This window comes from Natator depressus, chromosome 16 (genome assembly GCF_965152275.1).
Source record: "Natator depressus isolate rNatDep1 chromosome 16, rNatDep2.hap1, whole genome shotgun sequence".
Lineage (NCBI taxonomy): Eukaryota > Metazoa > Chordata > Testudines > Cheloniidae > Natator > Natator depressus.
The window spans coordinates 24,534,023-24,558,355 of NC_134249.1; the positions used below are offsets into that span (position 1 = coordinate 24,534,023).

At 43.1% G+C, this 24,333-nt stretch overlaps 1 protein-coding gene across 4 annotated transcripts in view; it reads left to right on the forward strand.

The window, feature by feature from the left end:
- SCAI (suppressor of cancer cell invasion) overlaps window positions 1-24,333 on the forward strand; it is a 103,844-nt gene that overhangs the window by 30,923 nt on the left and 48,588 nt on the right. For 3 of the 4 annotated variants that reach the window (XM_074974024.1, XM_074974025.1, XM_074974026.1), the window contains one exon: window positions 15,087-15,218. In XM_074974024.1, the coding sequence (XP_074830125.1) occupies window positions 15,087-15,218 (132 nt within the window). Of the gene's footprint in view, window positions 1-13,112; window positions 13,208-15,086; window positions 15,219-24,333 lie in introns of those variants that run through there. The other variant, XM_074974027.1, reaches the window with a different exon arrangement.

Genomic DNA, 24,333 nt, shown 5'->3' on the forward strand with positions numbered 1-24,333 from the left:
TGGATGTTTAGCATATCTGGCGCATAAATACCTTGCAATGCAAGCTACAGAAGTGCCATGCAAATGCCTGTTCTCACTTTCTGGTGATGTAAACAAGAAGCAGGCAGCATTATCTCCTGTAAATGTAAACAGATTTGTTTGTGTTGGCGATTGGCTGAACAAGAAGTAGGACTGAGTGGACTCGTAAGCTCTGAAGTTTTATATTGATTTGGTTTTAAGTGCAGTTATATATTTGTGCGAGGTGACTTGAAAAATACTATATCATTTTTACAGTGCAAATGTTTGTAATAAATATACACTTGGATTTCAGTTACAACACAGAATACAATATATATGAAAATGTAGAAAAACATTCAAAATATTTAATTTCAATGGGTATTCTATTTAACAGTGTGATTAAAACTGCAATTAATTGGGATTAATTTTTTTAATCGTGATTAATTTTTTTGAGTTAATTGCATGAGTTAACTGTGATTAATCGATAGCCCTAGTTTAAACACTGGCATGCCACTAATCTTATTTTCTTACATACAGACGCTCCCCAGGTTATGCAAGACCCAATTTATGCAAATTTGCATTTATGGAAAGAGTTCCATAAGCTAGAAATAGGATTTTCAAGATGCAGAAATTTTTGTGTAACATATGGGTATACGTTTCCGACTTACGCAAAACGTGAGTTACACAATTGTTCCATTCTGGAAAGCCTTGCGTAAGTCAGGGGGCGTCTGTATTTACTTATTGCTAGGGAAGCTTATTTTTTTGCATGAAACCAGGTCTTTTCTTTAGCTCTCTGCTCTGATACTTACTTTCCCTCATCCTGATGTCTGAATAGTTCAGCCGGCAGCTAAATGTGTTGTCTGAGATAGCATTAGACCCCCTGGGATGCTCTGCATTGTGTTAATGTACAGGGTGTGTGCTGCTTTGCTCTTCTGTGTTGATTTACAACTGAACTGGAGGAATGTTTTGTGGTAGTTGGGGATTGGCCTGGCAGATGAGTTAAAGGGGAGCAGGCTGCACCATCCCATTAGGGAGACTGTGTTGACTGGATGCTCTATAAGGTATCCTCTCAAGTAAAGCTATCAACTGAACTACAAATGCCATTGACAAGTAAGAAGTATCAAAAATGGGGTTGTGGCTGTACTTAAATGAATGCATAGAAAATTGCCTCAGAAACTGACACAGAAAAGTTAGTCTTGCTTTATTTACCCAGACCTTCAATTGCATTATTGTTAAATGAGGAAGGGAATAAAATGATGAAATCCTCCAAACAAAAGACCCTGTTTTCATGAAAGTATTCCTAGTAATTAAAATAGGTGCTGAGAAAAATAGTCTTTCTCAACAGAATATTTGTTTCCCATAAAGCATTGGAGGCTCTTTCAAGCATTTTGGAAAGGTCCTTTGATGTCCTGAAACTGGGGAGACTGTTGAAGATGTTTTTATTTGTTTGGGATCCGGATACTTTTCTCCCAGTGGACTCGTTATGAATGATTTGGTTTTATTTTTGGACACATTCCCAGGTCTGGGTGGTGGTGAAAATAATGAACCTGGGCCCTCACAATTCTTCATTTAATTGACCTGTCGTGTTTTTAATTGCTTCTGATTTTGACAGATTTATGACTCCTAGTGGAAAATATCATCTTTATGGAGAAAATAACCATGAATATTTCTTACAGGATTCTTTAAGCATTTGCTTCCTCATTTGAAAAATGAGGTTTACAGATTGTGCAGACTAGAGATTGAGAAATTAACCCGAACACAGGGATGGTATTATGCATATTTTTATGGTTTCATTTAATCTGTATAGACTCCAGTTTAACTGTTTATAACCAAATAAATTAGCCTGAGGTGGGGATTTTAGGAAATTCACTTCCTGTATATTAATAGAATACTTGTGTCACAAAAAGTGCTTTACAAACATTTTAAAAAGTTGGCAAATTGCACCTTTACAGATCAGGAAACAGGCTGAAAGTACGCCTGAAGTCTGTGGTGTAGCCAGATGTTGAACCGGGATCTTCTGACGCCTGTGTCTTTTGTAAAAGAAAAGGAGTACTAGTGGCACCTTAGAGACTAACCAATTTATTTGAGCATAAGCTTTCGTGAGCTACAGCTCACTTCGTCGCATGCATTCAATGGAAAGTACTCCTTTTCTTTTTGCAAATACAGACTAACACGACTGCTACTCTGAAATGTCTTTTTGTAGAGGACTTCCTCTGAAAACTTTGTATAGCTTTACCATTAAGTATCTAATTCAATATACACTGAATGGAAAAGATATTCCCTAGGGTTTTGTAAAATATGTTCAATGAGAGTCTTTCCTTTTTTTAACGTGTGTGCGCATGTGATAAAACAGTATGAGATAAATAGGAGCCAAGTGGAAGATATTTTGAATGCTTGGGGGATATTTTCTTGGCAGGAAATGTAGTAATGAGACCGTTTTGTTTAACAAAAAAGTAAAAACTGTTTAAAAAAAAAATCATTCACAACCTAAAAGTTAATATACAGCTGAAAGGCTGCACCATGAAAGGTTTTAAACAGTCTGGCAACCATTTGTGTGTTGTGTTTTGGTTTTGAGGGAGGGGTGTGTGTGTGTAAATAGAAAATAACTCCTCCTACCCCCAACCACTGGACACAGAGGCGCTTTATGGTCATGCTACTTAAATGATCTAAGCACCTGAATGTCTGCCTTTGGCTCATTTTCTTTCTCATATTCCTCTCTATTGTTTTGATACTTTTTCTTGTTTGTCCTGTTCAGTAGTAAATTTCAAGTGCTGTACCTACTAAGTGTTTTTTCTTTCCTTTCTGTCCTAATTTGTCTTCACCCTCATGTTATCCTTGCTAGCCAGTACATAGTTACAGCCTTCAATGAGATACTGAGAATGGAGTCCTAAGTTCCCACTAAAAGAAAAGGAGTACTAGTGGCACCTTAGAGACTAACCAATTTATTTGAGCATAAGCTTTCGTGAGCTACAGCTCACTTCATCGGATGCATTCAGTGGAAAATACAGTGGGGAGATTTATATACACACAGAACATGAAAAAATGGGTGTTATACACACTGTAAGGAGAGTGATCACTTAAGATGAGCTATTACCAGCGGGAGAGCGGTGGGGGGAGAAAACCCTTTTGTAGTGATGATCAAGGTTCTCACTGTTTGCTATTCTGGTCATTTAACTTCTCTTGGGTGGGGGTGGGGTTGGGGGGGGAGCATGAAAAATAAGAGAGAAGATTGTAGCTATGGAAACATTCAGTTCTGCTCTGAAATTTGCAACACAATAGTAACTAGCTTATATTTTGTTTTTACTGATTTCATGTAATTTATAATAGCTGACTCTCTTGGGCATTCCACTGTTGCAGAGGGCATGGCTTCTGTGCTGCTAGTCATAACTGTTTGAATGTTTAGAAGCTAACTTTCTGTAAAAATACTTGCTTTATCCATCTGTGCATTTTTTCTCCTCTTTTCTGAGTGCCATATTTTCCTACTCTGTCGTGATGCATCTCTGTAGCACTCTTCATGTGCCCCCATTTTACCACACTTGTCTTTCAGAGTGAATGAGCACACTGAGACTTTTTTCTCACGTTTCTGCAAGTCCTTATTCTGACTCTGCTTCTTTCTATCCATATCTGTTTTTTCCTACTAGTGGCTGGGTTTTTGTTGGATTGTTAACACGTTAATTCTTGCAGTTGATTCTTCTTTTCTTAACTCTCCTCCTTCCATCCCAGTCTTTCCACCAACCTCACCTATGTCAGTGTTTCCCTCCTCTTTACTTTCTAATGTACTCCCTCATCTCCCCCATACTGGGATGAGGATAGGTTTCCTGCTAGTGGATTTCTACTGAAGTTCCGAAGAAACACTTACAAACAATATAATTCAGTAAACCATTCCCACTGTGCTCAAACTTGCTGTAGCTAAACCCATTAGAGATGATTGAAACCAACAATCCATCATAATAAAACAAAAAAACACAAAACTATTGATTTGGCATTACCAAAACCCAGGTTGTCTTTGATTGCTCTCTGGGTAAGCAGAGGGAACTGCTAGCTGGTGTTCTCACTCAAAATTTGTAGGTTCAGATGTTTATAAATAGTGTTTGGAAGTGGTACATGTGTAAATTAATGTAACAATAGTAATAGTGTGAAGTTGGGAATACCAACTTCAAGGTTACAACGGGGAAGTTCATCTACTGCTAAAACACAAAGACTTCAATATTGTCTCTGTACTTTTTCTAGAATACAAACATTCTGTTTCCATTTATTCAATTGCTGGATACTTTAGGTCAGGGGTAGTCAAACCTCCTGAGCCACATACAATAATTTTTCAGACATTCAAGAGCTTCAAGACATGCACAACCTGCCCTGCGGGACGGTGGCTGCCAGGCCGTGGGGTTTCTGTCCTGCAGGGCGGTGTCTGCTGGGACACAGGACTTCTGCCCTGATGTCCCTCTCCCCCTACCCCTGCATGGCTAAATCCCTTAGTCCCACCACTGTGCTGCAGGGCAGATGCCCTGAACTCCTTCCCCCTCCCCTCCCAGTCTGGTAGGTGGAAAAAGGAGGGGAGTTTGTGGGGGCTCTATGAGCTGCACTTTAACTGTAAAAGAGCTGTGTCTGAGTCATGAGCCGGGCTTTGGCCACGCCTGCTTTAGCTGTTTCTAATATTCTTTCTCATCTAAATTACCACTTAATGAAAATTGTAAATTGCATCTTGGGTCTGCCAGATAACTTGGTGTCAATGGGAAGTGAAGACCCCGTCATTAAAATAAATAGTCATTAAAAGGTGGAAGAATTAAGTTCGAGAAAATGGAAAATAGGTGCCCCCTTTCTGAAGGCTGTGGGCTCATGGGCATTTTAGCGCTTTGATTTATTTACCTGTACCTGATGAGATCCCTGTTACTTGTCTTTTATCACAATACTCTATAAATCTAAGTATAAATCTAAGTACAAATCATGTAGTCTGAAGGAATCCATCAAGATATGTTAGTATGTATCTGGTGGGACAGAATACTTTTTATGTTAAGAGTGAAGAGTTAAGTGTTAAAAGCAGTTGAAAATACTTTTTTTTCCAATTAATTACTACTATAGACAGTTTAAAGGCAACAGTTCAGAGGGACCCTTTGCTGGTAACTGTTAGTGGTAGGTCAATTTCCTGCTGTAAACAGGCTTGAAAAGAGCAGTGGTGAATGATCTAATCTCTTGGGAAATTTGCACTACCATTAGTATTTGCACTTACAAATGTGAGTAGTGAGAGAGTGTGTTTTTATAGCTCTCAAGACTGCCAGGTAGTCAGGCAGTCCAGCCTCTAGGACAAAAGGAGAGACATTCCTCTCACGTGTGTGAAATTCAATTTTTTTTTTTAAACTGGTGGTGCCTCACTAATCTCCCTCAGGAGATTTCCCCCCCCCCCCCCACTTGCTGAATGACCATTTTACTGTTAGGACCTGATCTGACAAATATCGATGAAGTATTGTAACTTGTTGTTTGAGACTTAAAGTCTACATAAGCCTCTATAGTCCTGATCTACTCTGTTATGGAGTAGTGCTCAAGATGTCTGAGCTAAGAAAATTCTCTGGTTACTTTTCTAAAATGCCTTTTGGCAGAATGAACAAACATAATTTTATTTAGCTTTGGAGAAGGGCTGTAGGAATACAGTACATATTTAGCTGGCAATTTAGAGGGGGCATGTGAACTTTTTCCTATATGGTGCCAGTTGCAAATACCATCCTGGAGCCTAGAAAAGTGGTAATACAGTAATTTCTATAGAAGTGCTCACTTTTTGAATCTCACTTTTAATCCAGCTGGATGAAGTCTGAAGTGTAAGCTCTTTCCTACTGGTTACACAGCAGCATTTCTCAGTTCTGTCATAGTGTAGAGATCTGCATACCCTGCAAAGGTCCTGTGTTTATAGCACTCTGAAAGGGAGACTAGGGCATAAACCTCGCTAGCAATGAATATGAGCTGTTCTTAAATGCTGGGAGAAACTAGCCAATGATATTAGAAGTGAAGCAATTTCTACCAGTACATTCCAAGTTAAAGAAATAGGGTAGTTGAACAGAACCCATCTATTCATGGCAGCTACTGCTCTGGCCTACAGGCTCCAGATTGCTCTACCCATAGCACCTTTTAAATGAGGCTGTTTTAAAGGTCGGGGTGTGTGTGTGAATGAACACTAACTAAATTTTTGTTCTTAGGTAGTTCTTTGAGGATGGAGGAAGAGAGAGATTTGTTTTTTAACAAGGCATACCTGTCCCCATTGCTTTGGTGTCATAATCACAGCTGCAGTAGTTTCTGAACATTAGCCACATGGTTTTAACTCATTAAACAGAAATGAAAGGGGGCAAGAAGTAACTCTAAATGTTGTGCCCTTCCTTGAGGCTTGAGCTTTGCCCATCTTACCAAAATCTCCCAGGCAGCATCTTAAGAAACTAACACAAGAAGCCACAAATATGGAAGGTATTTTTAAAGTGACATTTCAGTAATAAGTATGCATGTGGGGCTGTGCCCAACATTGCAGACACTCAGCACTGGGGCCTTGTGTTGCGGGAAGGGATTTTAGGGTCTTCCTTCTCTACTTCACATTCAGCCCTCGCTCTCCTTCCTCTAGTGTCTCCAGGAGGGAGTTGCCATCACAGCTGGGAACAGGTGGTGTGTATGCACGAGGTACCCCAGCAGCAGCAGTGCACAGACTCTCCCTTTACCTATGCCACTTCTCCCTGCTGGGCTGGGCTGCACAGGACTCTTCTCAGTACTACCAGCAGCAGGGACCAGTCTCTCCACAGCCAGCTCCATCCTCCCCAGGATGGGTGGAGACCATGAACAGCCTCCTCACTAACAAGGAGAACAGTCTGGCTTGAGATGGATTGAAGCATGGGGGGAGAGTGACACACTGGGAATTTTTGTAGTATTTTTTTATGAATTCTGTGTGTGCCTGAGTTTCCCCCTGTATTTTGCATTGCTACCTAGTGGAGGAAAAGCAGATTAAGTTAGCTCTTAGGGTAACCTAAGAGACATTGGCGGGGAGTTGCTTCCCTGTCTGGGTGAAATGAAGTTGTTCAGAAACTGGTTGAAACGGACCCAGATCAACAAGGGATCCAGAGAGAGGATGTAAGCTCCAGTGACTCATGGATCAACACTGTTATCATGGAAGCTGAGCATAGACCCCAACTTGAGCACAAAGGACTGGAAGTTGAGGTGAAGGGGATAAGTGTGGGATCTGAAAGAATCTTGAAGGCTCTCTTACCTGGGAACTGATTTGAAGGAGGGAAGTCAGACAGCCTGAAAATGAAGTTCACTACAGTTTGGCTGGTGAATTGCTCTGGTAGGACCAGAATGGATTATGCTCGAACATTCATGTCTCTGTGCTAACATAAGGATTTCCTATGCTATGATCCTATTGACTAATAAACCTGACTGTTTTTGAAAATGCTCCTTGAGTGTCACTGTAACTACTGGCCATGGTTTATTAATCCCTGAGCAGCGTACAAGACTCCAGCGAGCCCAACGGAGATACGCCCCGATAAACAGAGCTCACGGTGGGAAGCAGGAGTGCTGAAGGCCCAGAGGCAGAGCCAGCCTTAGGGATGGGCAGGCTGGGCTGCTGCCCAGGGGACAGTACTCCAGGGGGCGCCATGTTATTTCTTCCTGACCTGCTGACAGCCAGCGAGGATTAGAGGCTGCCAGGCAGGTGGGGCAGCGCCTGGAGAGGGCAGATGGACCAAGCTCCAGGGGTGCAGCTGGACCAGCAAGCTAACTGCTCTAAAGCAGGAGTGCCCCATCTCCCCTGCTGCCCTGATCCACTGCTGTTTGCAGCCACTCCTGCTTCTGCCTCCCCTTTCCCCCCTGGAGCTGCCCCTGGCCATGTTCGGGACCTGGAGCCTGTCTCCTGTCTGCTGTGTGGGAGAGGGGTGTGTGCTGATGTTGGGATGTACCCTTCCCCCCCCCACTTATGTACCCAGTCTCCACTGAGCGGGGTCGGGGGGAGTGCGTCTGTGCTGGTGCCTCTGGTCCGGAGTGGGAGCTGCCGGCACAGCTGTTCAGGCTCCTGAATTCCCTTCTTACAGAGACAGCGCACTGACACTCTCACTCAGGCACGCACACACTCCCCATCTGTCTCCCCCAACACACACACACTCCCCCCCCCCCCCCCAAAACTCGGAGCTGGGTGCCCCGCCAGCACTGGCCGCCCAGCCAGTGCTTTGCTCTTGCTGGGGCTGAGCTCCAGCACTTCTTTCAATAAAAACTAAGCAATGGGGGCGGGGGAGTCATCAGGGCTTGGAGGTGAATGGGGAGAGCTGTGGGAGTCAGGGGTGGTTGGGGGATGGGGCGCCTGTGGGGGCCAGAGGCGCCAAAATACAAGTTCACCCAGGCCACTGTTTCCCCTAAAGCTGGCTCGGCCCAGAGGTTCCATCTCAGGAGGCAGTAAGGCCACATGGCCTTCCCTGAAGGAAGAGTGAGACCCTGGGGGTCTGGCATGTTGAAGGGGTTCATCTAAGAGACTGATCCTGAGGATCTGTGACTGGGAGTAAATTCCTCCACTACCCCACTCATCATTCTTCCCTGCTGGCTCCTGTTAGATGAATTGTGATGCTGTAGTGAAGGGGATGTATTTGGCCCCTTGGAGAGGAAAATGCATCCCTATGGGAAATCCCTCATTCGATATGGTTAGTGGAAGAGCTCAAACGGCGGGCCCCACTTAGAGATGAACAATTTTACTAGTTCAAGCCACTTGATCAGTGTACAGTAGCTGAATACTCTCTTCCCCCCCCCTGCCCCTGTTCACAGGATAGTTTGTAAATGTTCACTACTTAATTAAAAAAATAATAATCCAAGCTTTCCAGGGGCACCCACCACATTTCTTTACAGTTAAAATATCAACAATATTTGGAGGGTCAGGAGGCTGAGACTGAGATCAGAAGAGAGCAAACTAGCCAGTGAAACTTCATTGAGGTTGAGGGGGTGGCTGTGGAGGAGAATGATTTTAGGAAAGTGTACTCATTCTCCTGCCTGAGCTGAGACCATGTGTCTGGTGCAGTCTTGACATGGTGTCTGAAGCTCAAATAATCTCTTACCAGTGTCTGTTTTTATGCAGTTATTGGGTTTTGTAAAGGTCAGGGAGCTGGGATGAACAGGTGGAATGTGGATTTGTTTGAGGTGAGGGTAGAATACCAAGCTCCAAAGTCAATGAAGAATGGAACAACAGGCTGCAGAGTGGGTGGGTGTAAGTTAAATTATATTCATGGACTTCACTTCCCAGGAAGCAAGATTACAAATGGAAATCTTCCTCTGTCTATTCTGCTGAAGTGTTGCGCAATATTACAGCTTTAAAAAGAGAGTGGCTCAGAAGGGAACAGTAACATCTATTTGGCCACAGAATAATGTCTCTCTTCGCCTGTCCCCATAGCACTAAAGCACTTAGAGGAGAGGAAAGTGATCAGGAACAGTCAGCATGGATTCACCAAGGGCAAGTCATGCCTGACTAATCTAATTGCCTTCTATGATGAGATTACTGGTTCTGTGGATGAAGGGAAAGCAGTGGATGTATTGTTTCTTGACTTTAGCAAAGCTTTTGACACGGTCTCCCACAGTATTCTTGTCAGCAACTTAAAGACGTATGGGCTGGATGAATGCACTATAAGGTGGGTAGAAAGTTGGCTAGATTGTCGGGCTCAACGGGTAGTGATCAATGGCTCCATGTCTAGTTGGCAGCCGGTGTCAAGTGGAGTGCCCCAGGGGTCGGTCCTGGGGCCGGTTTTGTTCAATATCTTCATAAATGATCTGGAGGATGGTGTGGATTGCACTCTCAGCAAATTTGCGGATGATACTAAACTGGGAGGAGTGGTAGATACGCTGGAGGGCAGGGATAGGATACAGAGGGACCTAGACAAATTGGAGGATTGGGTCAAAAGAAATCTGATGAGGTTCAATAAGGATAAGTGCAGGGTCCTGCACTTAGGACGGAAGAACCCAATGCACAGCTACAGACTAGGGACCGAGTGGCTAGGCAGCAGTTCTGCAGAAAAGGACCTAGGGGTTACAGTGGACGAGAAGCTGGATATGAGTCAACAGTGTGCCCTTGTTGCCAAGAAGGCCAATGGCATTTTGGGATGTGTACGTAGGGGCATTGCCAGCAGATCGAGGGACGTGATCGTTCCCCTCTATTCGACATTGGTGAGGCCTCATCTGGAGTACTGTGTCCAGTTTTGGGCCCCACACTACAAGAAGGATGTGGAAAAATTGGAAAGAGTCCAGTGGAGGGCAACAAAAATGATTAGGGGACTGGAACACATGACTCATGAGGAGAGGCTGAGGGACCTGGGATTGTTTAGTCTGCGGAAGAGAAGAATGAGGGGGGATTTGATAGCTGCTTTCAACTACCTGAAAGGTGGTTCCAAAGAGGATGGCTCTAGACTGTTCTCAGTGGTAGCTGATGACAGAACAAGGAGTAATGGTTTCAAGTTGCAGTGGGGGAGGTTTAGATTGGATATTAAGAAAAACTTTTTCACTAGGAGGGTGGTGAAACACTGGAATGCGTTACCTAGGGAGGTGGTGGAATCTCCTTCCTTAGATATTTTTAAGGTCAGGCTTGACAAAGCCTTGGCTGGGATGATTTAATTGGGGATTGGCCCTGCTTTGAGCAGGGGGTTGGATTAGATGACCTCCTGAGGTCCCTTCCAACCCTGATATTCTGATTCCTTCCCCCCCCCCCTCGCCTTTTAAATATTTTGAATAGTGTTGCAAGTATGGTTCCTGCTGCATGAGTGATTGTTTATTGGATATAATTATTATTGCCCAACTCCAGGTCATTATCCAAATATTGGTCTTGGTTTAATAGAACAAACCTGCCCAAAGGCAGACCTTTCTGCGTTTGATCTTGCACTCCATGTCTGTTCAATGGACTGCGGGGGCTGGCATGGGCTAAGCCTTTTTCAATCCCTTTAACTCTATGTAAACTGTGTCCTCTTACACTGTATTTTAGCCCACGTATTAATTTTGCAAATATGGATTGTTGACAGAGCTACAGAATGCTTTTCAGAGCTACCCAGTTTGTTCCTTCCCAAGTCTGAGATCAAGGAAGGGTTGTTGCATAAAATGCAGTATCTGTTCACTGCAACTGACTTTTTAACATCACTCATTTGTTTTAAGTTTGTTTTTTAAAGTACATTTTGTCCTGAGTTAACAGCATTGGAGGCTGAAAGCAACTCTTCAGAGCAGGTACAGTCTCAACCCCTTTTGTGGAAAGACTCTCTATGGATGAGAGGGCTGGTTATTTGCATATCCGTTAGGTGCTTGGCCTCTCTGCTGAGACTGCTGATGAGTAGTTAGGGTAGCTAACTGTAGTAACGTGTATTTGTGCTGTGTCCAGGATTTTCTGTGAAGTGCATTGAGATTAGAAAATCATTTGGTAGTGGCCACCAAATGGGTATGGCTGATTTGGTTATTAATCTGTATTTAAAGTGGGCCTATCCACAGGTCTGGGTGTCCATACAAACTGCATTGCTGAGAGTTATACAGCAACCCTGACTGGAACAGTGTCTGGCCAGGCAGCATTACCTGCATTGGAAGAGGGCGCTTATTAGGGCTGATAAGGGAACTCTGCCTTTCTGAATATCTTTATCAAATACTTGAGGAATCACCCCCAAACTTACAATTCTATGGATGCATCCAATGAAGTGAGCTGTAGCTCGTGAAAGCTTATGCTCAAATAAATTTGTTAGTCTCTAAGGTGCCGCAAGTACTCCAATTCTACTGAGAGCATTTAGGACAGTCTGCAGAATTTTATAAGGGTGGGTGGCAGCATGCAGGGCATGCGAGATCTGGCAGCTCTGGAGTAGACCTGTGGAGTTTCATATGTAAATTTTACAGAGCTGAGAAGACTGTTGTCCTAAGGCTTCACTGCAGCTATCTAAATGTGACCTTTAATGACTAAACAATGACTGTGGATGTCAGTTGAGTATACATTGCACATGAATTGTACAAAACAGCACAAAATATCAGTATTGAGGGATTGGGCTTTCTAAGACCTTTTAATGATGTAAAAGACCCCCATCCCATTAATTTAAACTTGGCTGTTTTCCTGTGACTTGTTTGTCCTGAAAAACAGTGCCCTGAAACCAGCCAAAGTTTATAATAACCCCTCCTCCTAGACTAAAAGTTTAGGCTGTTGGTTGGGCTTGATAGCATCTGTGTCAGGCTTGGCTGCAGCATACATAAGTTCTTGAAGCTGCAGGTAGGTAATAAATTGAATGTCACAGTGCAGTGGCCCAATGGTAATAACTCTTCAGGTCCCTGCACAGCACCAGAATGTGCTCCTCTTTCTTACACTTATGCAGCAACAGAATCTGTAATCAAGGCAGATAGATCCTGCTGGCTTTCACAGTTTCTTTCTGTGACTGTAAAATATAAAAGTCTTCCTCCATTGAGCACAAAAATATATGATTTTAAACATCATTAAAACATGAGTTCCTGCTATCTAAGCCCTCTCCTCCTAGCATGTGTGCACACATATACACAGTCTCTCCCCAGATATGGTATGGCATCAGTAGAATAGACAGAGCAAATGGGCAGTGAAATAGATTCCACAAGGGGAGGAGATCCAGACATCATTACAAAGATTCAGGAGCAGGATAGAGCATAGCTGTCCCAAATGTATCTTCATGATTTACGGGTCTTGCCTGGTCTGACTCTCTGATAAATTCTCTCCCTCAGCCCTAACAAGCTGTTATGATTCAGGGATTATTATATTCTATCATACAGGAAGGATTTTGGTCTTTTGGGGCCTTTCTGTGCTGACAGTTTTGTAGTTTATCATTTTTCAAACTCTTGTCTTAAAGAGTGTAAGTGAAAAACACGCTGTTGCTCAGAGGGCATCTAATTGCAAGTGTTAAATACAGGGATAGCTGTCATGCTTGCCTAATCGAGGGCTTCTGATGGAGCTGAACCAATGTTAGTAGCCATTTGGATATCTTGTAGTATCTATATAGATGTTAAAAATTAAGAATTTTTTGAGGCAGCATAAATAAACTGAATACATCACTGAGTTAAACATACTGTACTGACTGTATTACTCTGATTTATATGTAATTCAAACTTGCATTTAAAAAAAAATTATCTGAAGCTGTTGTAGAGTATCCTGTCTGCCACAGTGGAGCACTGCAGAATCCAGGGGCCTTGCCACAGGATTTAGGTCAAGCTTGCTGCGGAGCACAGAGGACCTGGGGTACAGTCCATCTTCCTGAAATACTTGACTTACCTCTCAGCTGCTTTGCACATCTGTTTCTAGCTCTCTTCTCACCATGTGTGTGGGAGGCGTTTTTTGTTTTTGTTTTTTTTGGGGGGGGGGGTGAATTTCATATGCCGGTGCTTGGAATAGTTATTGTCTCATGTTTCATTGTGCGTAAAATGTTAGATATTTGATGCTGCAGGCTTCAAATGCCAACTGGTTCTTCATTGCACCCAGGTCCTGCTTTCTTAGTTCATACTGGCAACCACTGATATGTGATTGATATGTTTTGAGCTCTTGCATATTGTCTGGCATCACACAGGAGTAATTAATTGAAAATCAGCTGGACAGATGTTTCTTAACTTTCCCCTCTGAATCTCTTCAGCAATCGGTCTGTGCAATGCAAACCACATTCTAGTGATAAAGCCAGGTGTGTCATTATGTCAGCATGTGAGAGAGGAAAGTGAATACATGCTATGCTGCCCCTTGCCAAACACAGGCAGACACAAAGTTCTTTGTTTGGTGGGACATGTTCACTAACGGACCCTTAAAAGATGAAGGAGGGAGTTGCTATTTTGCTTAGTACTTCGCAGTGCATGAAATGGTGTCACAGGAAAGTATAACCAAAGTCTGGTTGAGTTGAGGGTTTGGCATGGTCTTTGATGGGAAAATAATTGCAGTTACTTTCCAGTGTCTGCATGTAAGTTTCCCTTTCGCCATACTTACAGGGCGGGCCTTCTACCTCTTGGCCTGAATTGGGGGTTGCAGATGGCTGCTCGTATACAGTCATTGCACAATGCTCCCGTGCAAATGGAATTTATCTTAAATCTCTGCCCTTCCCGCAAAATAAACCCCCATTAGTTTGCCAGATTCCATAGAGATGCCAAAAAGACTTGGTCCTCTCTCTGTTTTCCGAATAATGGCATGTGTTTACCCAACACAACACAAAGTTTCTAAAGAGCGTAGATGGGCCCCAAAGTCGTTAGCCATTTAAAGTGCGGCACATCTTATTGCAGGTGTTAGAACCTGTAGCTCCCTGTTCACTCTTGGATGATCATAGCAACAAGCTTGCTGTGGATTAATTTCAAACGGGTTTCCCAAAAAGATCACTGTATCCTTATAACTCTTTTACACCTTTACTCAGTTTTAAGTCTAGCCACGCTATAGATCCTTGCTATGGTATAACTGTGTGTACGAACCCAGTTCTTGCACAATATGAAGTTGTGCACAGATGAATAATAAAAAACAAGGTGTTTGTGTAGGTCTTCTTGTGGGGTTGCAGCCCACAGAGTTGATAGAGAGAAGAAATGCAGTGGAACAGACATCATTTTGGGGAGGTCTTCCTGACAACACAGCTAATGTCCTCATGCTGTCCTACAGTGATGAACAGTGAACTACAGGTTCCAACAACTGTGAAAGGAAATGTGTGCCAACACATGTAGTAAACAGATTTAGGGCCTGGGTCTCTTCTCTCTCTAAACATTGCTGTGGGGCAACCACATCACTTCGCTAATAGACAAACCTAGAGAGAGGAGTTGTCAACATCAAGTTTTGTTTACGCACAATCCTTTTTATTTGTGGTTCGTTGTTAATAGTCCTGTCAACAAGTTATTTTATTTCATGATTATGCCATTTTCATTTGCTCTGTTAACTAGTGAGCCATGCTGTAAATATCCCCATGCTTTGTTAGGGTTTTCTGATCCTGAGTTGATATTCCTATTGTGACTTTCAGTGAGCCTCAAAGAAAGTAACCTGTGGGAGAGTTACATGTTTGATATGTTTCGTTGTCCCTGTGAAACCATCATGCTTAAACTTGTCTGCTGAGTTCCTAGTTGCATTCAATCTTTATCTCATATAGATCTTGCCTTTATTCTAGGACTGAATTTGCCCTAAAAGAAATCATGTCATCTGGAGGAGCTGAAGATGATATCCCTCAGGGAGAGAGGAAAACGGTCACAGACTTTTGTTACCTACTGGATAAATCTAAACAGCTCTTCAATGGCTTAAGGTTAGTGGATTTATAGTGCTACACAAGTGAACAGCAAATTTTACCCTCTTTCTCCTGAGGGACAACATTGTAACCCAGATGTTGGTGCATGAACAATGCTGAAGTTTGTACAGTATACAGTGTGTACAGCAAACCAGGAGTAAATGGTAATTTCTTGTTTTTAAAATGTGTATGTTGGGGTAGGGAAAGGATTGTGCATACACATGTATTATGGTTCTGCATACATTTTTGTTCCGAGTTGCAGGAGCTGAGACCAGTTCCTATATAAGGCCACTTTATCACTTTTATTGTTGTAAGAATTCTTTTCCAGATTCCTACAACAGTGCGCACTCTGGAGTGCTGCACAGCCATTTCCTGGGCTTCTGAGAAGGAGTTAGATCTGTGGAAGGCTACTGCACGTAGTTGGGTCCATTATTTTAGATCTCCGTTTACACTGGACATCTGATGGTTGAAGACTAAAGGCCGTAGTTTTTCTTGTATTACAGTAGGGCTTGGGACCTGCAACAAAGAATAGGGGCCCAACTGCACAAGGCACTGTGTAGACAGATTGCAAAGAAGACAGTCCCTGTATTCACTTGTGAGCTGATGCAGTTTGTACACGGTTGTGAGCTGCTGCTAGTCTATCATAGCATAATTATACAGAACAAATTAGTGTGGTTGCATTGATGTGATGTAAAAGTTACTGATGTAGGACTACAGAACTAAAGTGGGAATGTGTTAACCTTCCCCTCCAATGGCCTATTGTTAAGTAAGACAGCCTATAAACTTTCATCCACAAATTCCTTTGCAGAAATCTGTGTGGCTACTTGGGTTTCTTGTGTGTTGCCAGGAATGGAAATGACTGACAGTCTGTGGAATGAGATGGGATTCTGTTCTTTCCTGCTATATAACAAGTGTCTTTGTGAGTGGGCTTCCTGAATTGACAGTTATAAAACTGAACTAAGAAATACTGACACTTGTGGGCTCCTCTCTCCAGTTCTGGTTCTTTATATTCAGGGACATTATTTTTTTCCATTCCCTTTGCTTTTATAAGGAGATTAAATGTAAAGATTGCGCGGGGGCGGAGGGGTTGAGTAACTGCGTTCCTTACCTTTGAATTTATTATTGGTGTTGGGGGTGTGTTGGGTTTTTTTTTTTTTTGGTATTTGCTTAGATTGTAAGCTCCTTGAGGGCAGGGCTTTCATCTCCTCTCCGTTCTCTACCTTGCCAAATGTGTTGTTGGAGCTCAACAAATTAAGACTAACTTGGCTAGTTCAAAAATGCACACTGCCTAAGAAGCTACTAAGCTGCAGATCCAATTTCCATGTGCAGCACTTATGGTTTTCTATAGTGCCCATCTGGGTAAGTATGCCTAAAACTTGCTGGTGTGGAAATTCCACATGCCTGATTGTTGACTGACCCCAGGGTTCAGAACACTTTTAAAGGTGCAGGCAAATTCTAGGAGTCTAGCCTGACTAAAGAGACTCATAACAATTGTGCACTTTCACAGAGTTTCTCTAAATAGATATTTTTTTGCATTAAACTATGTGTTGCAAATGTTAGCCACCCAGAGAGTCATAGAGTTAAAGGTCAGAAGACACTATGAGATCATCTAGTCTGACCTCTTCTACATCACAGGCCACTAACACTCTCCAACAACTGAAATTAGACCCAAGTATTACAGCCCACAGGAGCCTAACTACTGTGTACCACAGGTAGAGAATAGACACCGAGGAGCACCAATGGCTGAGGCCCCTGCAATGGGTTATACCCAAATAATCCCAGCAAGTGATCCACACCCATACGCTTGCAGAGGGAGGTTAAAACACCCAAAGGTCACTGCCGATCTGGCCTCCAGGGGAAAATTCTTTCCCTATCTGGCGTATGGCAATCGGAGAGGCAGCGTGGTCTAATGGCTTGAACATAGGAGTAGAATCTTATCTAGCTCTGCCATAGGATTCTAGTATGACCTTGGACAAGTCAGATCACCTCTCTGTGCCTCAAGGTTCTCCAGCTATAAAAGGAAAGCAATAATATTTCTTTGCCTACCTCCCAGGGGAGTTGTGGTGGTGTATTAGGTAGTGTTTTTGTAAAGTGCTCTTAGGAAATGAAGCACTGAATGAGTGCTAAGTGTTATAGCTGCAGTATAAAGCTTAAACGGAATCCATGAAAAGCTAGTTACTGATAAGTTCTGTTCTTTAAGTCAGCTCAGGTAGAAGATGTGTACTGGAGAGTCCATTGTGTGCTAGCAGTGTATCTTATTGAATATGCTCAGTTTTCTCCCGATTGCCAAGGTGACTTTCAAAGCCTGCTTTACATACATAGTCTTCTCCCTGCATGTTGTTGGCAGCATCAGTGGCACTAACTGTCTTTCTTCCTAAAGCCGTAACTGAAAAGATTTCTAGCTATGCTGTTGAGTAAAAGAGCCTGTCAGGGTTAATGGCTCTGAATTCTGACTTGCCTTTTTATGTCTATTTGCAGTGTTTATTCAGTATATTACATGTTTTAAAAACAAACCTTCAGCCATTTTCCTTACAAGCGCAAACTACCCCTCCCTCTGCCCCCTCTCCAACAGTAGACCTGGGGCAGTTAAGCAGCTGTCTTTTACAAGATCACCTGCATGCTGCCCTGGCACCATTCTAATTTAATAATGTAGCTGACAACCCTGTGGTAATGAGGTGGCATGTGCACTATACTGAAAATGACTCTAATATCTTGCAAAGCGGCTCCACTCACCTTGCTCCCAAGAAACTCTGGTACACACCAGTTCTGAAACATTAGCTAAAAACACTCTGAAGTTGAGCAGGTTGTCTCGCTAATGTGAGATTTGCACATCCTGTACTTCTCGGAAAGAGCTTAGGGCTTGTCTATTTGGAAAGTTAGCATGGAATTAGGTAGGGTGTGAATTTAAATTTGTTACATAGCATACATTGCAAAAAGGCACTTATTGTGGAATGGGTGTCTACATGGGGAGTTAGTGCACAATAGTTATTCTGCTTTAAATTCACACCCTACCATATTTCACACTAACTTTCCCATGTAGGCAAGCCCTTACGTAGCAATCCTCCAAATATCGGGAGCATAGATTAATATCTCAGGGGTGTGAGAGCCACACAGAGCAGCCTTCTTCTAAGATGGGTCAGCATCTCTTCTACTGATCTGGCCAGCTGAAGCTCCATTTTGACAGATCTGATTAGAGCTGGTGACTGCTACGTGACTTTTGCCAGGTGGAATCTATAACCTCCTGTTGGAGCAGTCTCCTGGCTAGTTCCATCTTCTCTAGTGGCTACTGTTTGCCTGGCACATCAGCAATAAAACACTGTTAGCTCCAACTTACAAGCCAGAAACAAATGTGTTAATGCTTTGTCCTTCTCTGAGTCAGCATATATAAGTATCAGAGTGCTTAACAAATGTCAGTGAATTAATCATCACAACACCTGTGGAAGCTAAATATTGCCCTTGTTGAAGAGGGAAAGTGGGGCACAGGGAGGGTTAAGGGTCTTGCTGAAGGCCACCCATTGTGTCTGGGGCAGAACCAGAAATAGAACCTAGAGTCCTTGACACCTTGTTCTGTGCAGTAACCACTAACCCAGCACTTCTCAGTCAGTAGGATGCAATGTGGGAAGTGGGTACCAAAGGAGTAAAGTTGCATGAGCAATGAAATCCTGCAGGCACTCCCTCTCCCATCTTGCTGCCGCCTTTGCCACCACCACCTTGGCTCTGTGCTTTCACTGATTGCTACCCAATCATATAACGATCCGTCTTTGCTCTCGTCTTCCCTCACACCACCCATTGCTCTGCACTAGGGCTCAGAAATGCATTTGCAAGGAACTGTAGAGCCAATTCTGCAACCACTGAAAGTAGTATTCTCCTGCACCTGAACAGGAAACAAGCACCCCATTCCACTCCAGCAGACTGATACTCCACCCCCAAACCAACAGCTCCCAATACTCTATTGACATTTTCCACAACGCTCAAGCTTCAGCACCCAAAAACAGCCTGTTGCTTCTTTCTAAGACCAAGATCCCACAATCAGACTCCAAAGGCTTGCAAGATGACCTCAGCCTTTTTTAGGTTGTGGACCCAGACAGACTGAGAAGTACTACATGAGACTGTACTGCCGCTCTCCTTCTAAAGCAAGTTCCTTTGCTTTTTAAAATATTTTTCTTAGGCTACTCTATTAGTGTTGACCTTCTTAAACCATTTTGATTAGTATATAAAGCAGTCTTCTCATTGTGTATGCTTAAAAGTGAGCTGGGTGCAGCTTTAAGAGTCAAGGCTGCAGAGTTTTGTTGTTAAAGGCAATAATTGTAGACTGTGATTTAGGTAACATGAATTCAGGAATAATGTCTGTCTCTGCTAGCTGACAACATGCCTTTTGAGCCTGACTGTATTTCAAGAGTGAAAGCATGTTGCTAATTGACACCCTTGTCTGCTGGTTTAAGTGAAAGTTAGGCTGATTGCATAGTCTGAAGAATGTGTGGCTTCCGCTTCTCTAGTGTGCGGTAAAGCAGCTGACATATAGCAGGTCAGGGATGTATTTGAAGGTCCAGTTTTTTTTTTTATTGATTGCATTTACATAGACATTGAAGTCAAGCATGTTCGTCTATACTGGCATTAGAAAAGGTTCAGAAAAGGGCAACTAAAATGATTAGGGGTTTGGAACGGGTCCCATATGAGGAGAGATTAAAGAGGCTAGGACTTTTCAGCTTGGAAAAGAGGAGACTAAGGGGGGATATGATAGAGGTCTATAAAATCATGAGTGGTATAGAGAAAGTGAATAAGGAAAAGTGATTTACTTGGTCCTATAATAAGAACTAGGGGCCACCAAATGAAATTAATGGGCAGCAGGTTTAAAACAAATAAAAGGAAGTTGTTCATTCAGCGCACAGTCAACCTGTGGAACTCCTTGCCTGAGGAGGTTGTGAAGACTAGGACTATAACAGGGTTTAAAAGAGAACTGAATAAATTCATGGAGGTTAAGTCCATTAATGGCTATTAGCCAGGATGGGTAAGGAATGGTGTCCCTAGCCTCTGTTTATCAGAGGGTGGAGATGGATGGCAGGAGAGAGATCACTTGATCATTACCTGTTAGGTTCACTCCCTCTGGGGCACCTGGCATTGGCCACTGTTGGCAGACTGGGCTGGATGGACCTTTGGTCTTGTTACACCAATAAAATAAAAACCAGCAGGATCTTATTAAAGGGAATAAGGCAAAATGCCACATTTATTGTGAATACAGAAAGAAAGAAAGAATACAGAGAGAATCATAGTAAGCAGTTAGTTATAACATTTCATTCAATTGCATATTTATTCACATATTCATCCATTCATTCATTCACTCATTTACCACTTTTAAACAGGTAGATGTGGCATGTCTTGCACCTTAAGGAGTAGATTCTGCAAGGCAGCTTGTCACCTCCTGTCAGAAGGGGCAAGGTTGGACAGGACCAGCAGCAAGCCCGGGCTGGTCGGTCTCATGATACTAGTGATTATATGCATAGTTTCATTTAGCTGACGGTTGACTATCCTTTGTGAGATGAGATGAGCCACACAGGGAATGATGCTCTGCTACAGAATATCTGTCTGGCTGTGCGGGACCAGGATTTCAGTCACTTAGAAGAAATCCTGAATGCGATGATGAGAGAGATGGCCCACTGTTGTCAAAGATGGAAACTTTTAAACCAAGTACCAAAAAGACAGATTCCAGCTGTTTCCATATAAACCACACAAAGGCCAACGTTCAGCTTGACATTTTACTGAATGACATAGCTTGACCATGACCTAAAGTTGTGTATTTAGGTGTTACACTGAACCACACCTGGACATTCAAGAACACCTTACCAAGACCTCACTGAAAAAACAAAACAAAACACGCAACCTGATCAGCATACTAGCTGGTTCAATCTGGGGAGCCAATATGCAGACACTAAGAAGGTCTGATAAAACATTTGATACAAGTCTTACTGAGGCAGTCTTCATTGCCTTCAGGAAGAGATGTTACGTGAGCAGCATTGTTCAGGACAACTTGAGCAAATGTATGAGGGGTCTGAGAGCAGGCAGATTGCAAAGATGGGGGTCCCTTTCAGCAGTTGTTAGAACGAATTAGCAAAGCAGCATTTATGCCTCCTAAATTGGATTTAATGGGGTTATGCCTTGCATCTTTCTGGGCTTTTCCCCAACACATTAACAATACACCTTAAGATCCCCAAACATGAAGCTAGCCAGGTGGAGTGAAGGGCTGGGTGGTGGATTGGAACTGCACTTCTATGCAAATTATCTGGGTTCAGAAGCTAACCCCACTTGTTCATTTGTTTTTTTTTTTCTTGGGCCATCCAAACTGAGAATCAGTGCTCTCAGCCCAACCCTTGGGGAAAGCTGCTTGTGAAACTTAACAGGGACCCCTTTAGCCGAATAAATAGCTTCAGAGTGAATCTCCGCCAGTCCTTGCCTAGGTTGGTGGCTGTCGGTGGACTTCAGGTTCCTCACTTTATACCTTCACCCTAAATGGCTGTCTGCAGTAGCAGAGAATTGCACAACCCAGAGAGGCAATCTTGAATCCGGTGGTGATGGTGAATAGTTAAAACGTTGGTGAAACAGGAGTCATGAATCCCAAGTTCTATTCTCTGCTCTGTTAATGACTCCCATATGACCTTGGGACAAGCCACTTTCTTTTGTGCCTCAGATAACATGCAGGCCATGTTTGAGATTACTTTGTTTTTAAGGGGTACAGAGTTATTTCCTGCTGGCACAGATTCATGGTCATGCCCAGGACACAGCTTAAGGTCATTGCTCAAGCTAACCTTATCTGTAGAGCAAGCCCTGACAAGGGTCAAATCTAGAATTATCCAAAGCAGCTAGTAAAGTTGAAAGTCTTGCTATCTTGTCCAAGCCAGTGAAAGATGCTTCAGGAATTTTGAGGTGCTTGTGGGATAGTGGTTCAAGCACTCACAATGTGACATGGGCATGCTTGTTCCAGAATGTAGGGAATTCCCTCTAGGCTGATGTTTGTGTTAGAAGCTTTATTTCTTAACTTCTTTGTAGAATCTCTTGAGCAACACTTACCACAGCCACTATTTCCCTGGCAATTCAGTGTCTTACTGGTCTGAGTAATACTGTGTTGGGGGCTGCATGGACTGCTGATACGCAAACACAGATGGTTAGTAAAGATGTTCTCTTCCCTTTTCTCATAAACTATTGATAATCCTACAATTTGCTGTGTTAATTGGATTTCCAAACTCCAAACAAACAGCCTGTGCTGCAAAATGTGAGTGATAAAGCAAATGGGAAGTAGACCAGCAAAAGTCGTCACTGACCTTATGCAGCACCCTAAGGAAGCATACTCTGGTACACCAGGGCTGAAAGATCCTGAGTCCCAGGTTTCTCAGTTGGCTTCTGGCACCATATGTCCCATCCTGTCATGCTCAGGTCATAGCATGCTTGTGGCTGTGGCCCTTGGAGCCCGTAGGGAATAAATCAGAACTTCTTGTGTCTTGGTGGTTGAGGAAAGTTCAGGCTCAGAACCTGACGGACACTGGGATCTGCTACAGTACCATTAAGTGTCTTTTCTTTGAAAAAGCCTTTGGTACAGCTACATGCTGTGTTAAATTTCCAGCTGATTGAAAGAGGATCAGGATTTTGATACTGTAACTGGTATGCAGGGGGAAAGAATTATTTCTCACCCAGCTAGGAAGTAGAAAAATACCAATGGGTTTGAGCAATCAATGTAAGAGGATGGACTCCAGTCACCAGGCTCAGACTGTTTCTCAAGGTGACCATTGGTCGTATTTGAGTATGCCACTGCATGGGTTCATCTGAAGTAAAATACACAACTAATGCAGTCTCCCCTTGCACAGAAATCAATCACCATTTCACCCACAGTGCTCCTCACAGCTGCAGTTTCTGTTGGCTTAGGGTTTGTGGTGAAGCATTGCTGTAACATATCTCTGCATGGTACCTCCTGAGCAAGTTACCTGTCCCGTTCTGGCTTGCCTGGAAAAGGCCGAGTGTCCTCCTGATTCCTGATCTCAGCACTGGCTCCTCCCTGTAGGATAATGTATGCATTGGTAAATGCCTGACCTGCTGTTTGACTAAGGTAATGGTTTCTGCTGCTTTGTGGACAGGGGCTTAACTCACACAATGTTTCATGCGGGGGGTTTCCGTCCTGAAAATTCTTCTGGGCGTTCGAACTGCAGAAAGCCAAGCCTATGGCTGTGTGTTGGCAGCTGTTTCACTCTTTCTGCTGCCAGAATGGCAAGAGCCCAGCCTGCCACGTCTTTGTTTCTATAGTATTTCCTTCCTCTCTTCCTAATTCAGTTGCCAAATACAGCATTGAGAAAAACCTGTTATAAAGGTTGTTGCTCCCAAGTATATATTATGCTCTTACCAGTGGGTAAGGGTGATGCTTCCCTTTTGTGACTATAGCTGCTAGAATTATTTGTATTTGAGTGGGGCGGGGGAGATATGTCTGTAGCACTTACCTCCCTTAATAAACATCCTTAGCTATACATTTAAAAAGAGAATTAATTGCAGATGTCCCAGTCTGTTTCCCCTTTGCTTTCCCTTGTCTTGGAATAATGATGGAACGTGCTAGGAAGTGTCTAGCTGTGGGATTTCCAGCCTCTTCATTGCTTCTAGTAGTCTCACTTGTTAACTGTTGAGTTCAGTGCTTTGGAAAGTGAGAAGATGCTGTCCTGGAGGAGCTTGCAGTCTAGCAATGATGTTTTGCTCACTGTGTGGCCTGCAAGAACATGCTTTACTGGAAGAGATGGTAGCATTTTCCTGTTTCTCCCAGAATTCCAGTAAGATGCACACTGCTTTTCAGGGACTCGGATCAAACCCTCTTTGATTTTGTTCTATACTGGCTGCTGTGGCTCTTAATATTATATTTCCTCATATTTGCTGTGTAAACGTATTAGGAAGGCAGAGCCCCTCTCCCAAAGCTCAATCTAATGATGGACATGAGAATACACCAGAGCTACAACAGAGTGTGTGTGTGTGTGTGTGTGTGTGTGTGTTGGGGTGGGGAAGGGAATCCAGTGAGAGAGGTGGGCAAGGGTAATAGAACTAGACGTGACTAAATTGTGTGCAGAGCTGCTAAGTGTATACAACTCCCACTTCATCAAAATCCCTTCCA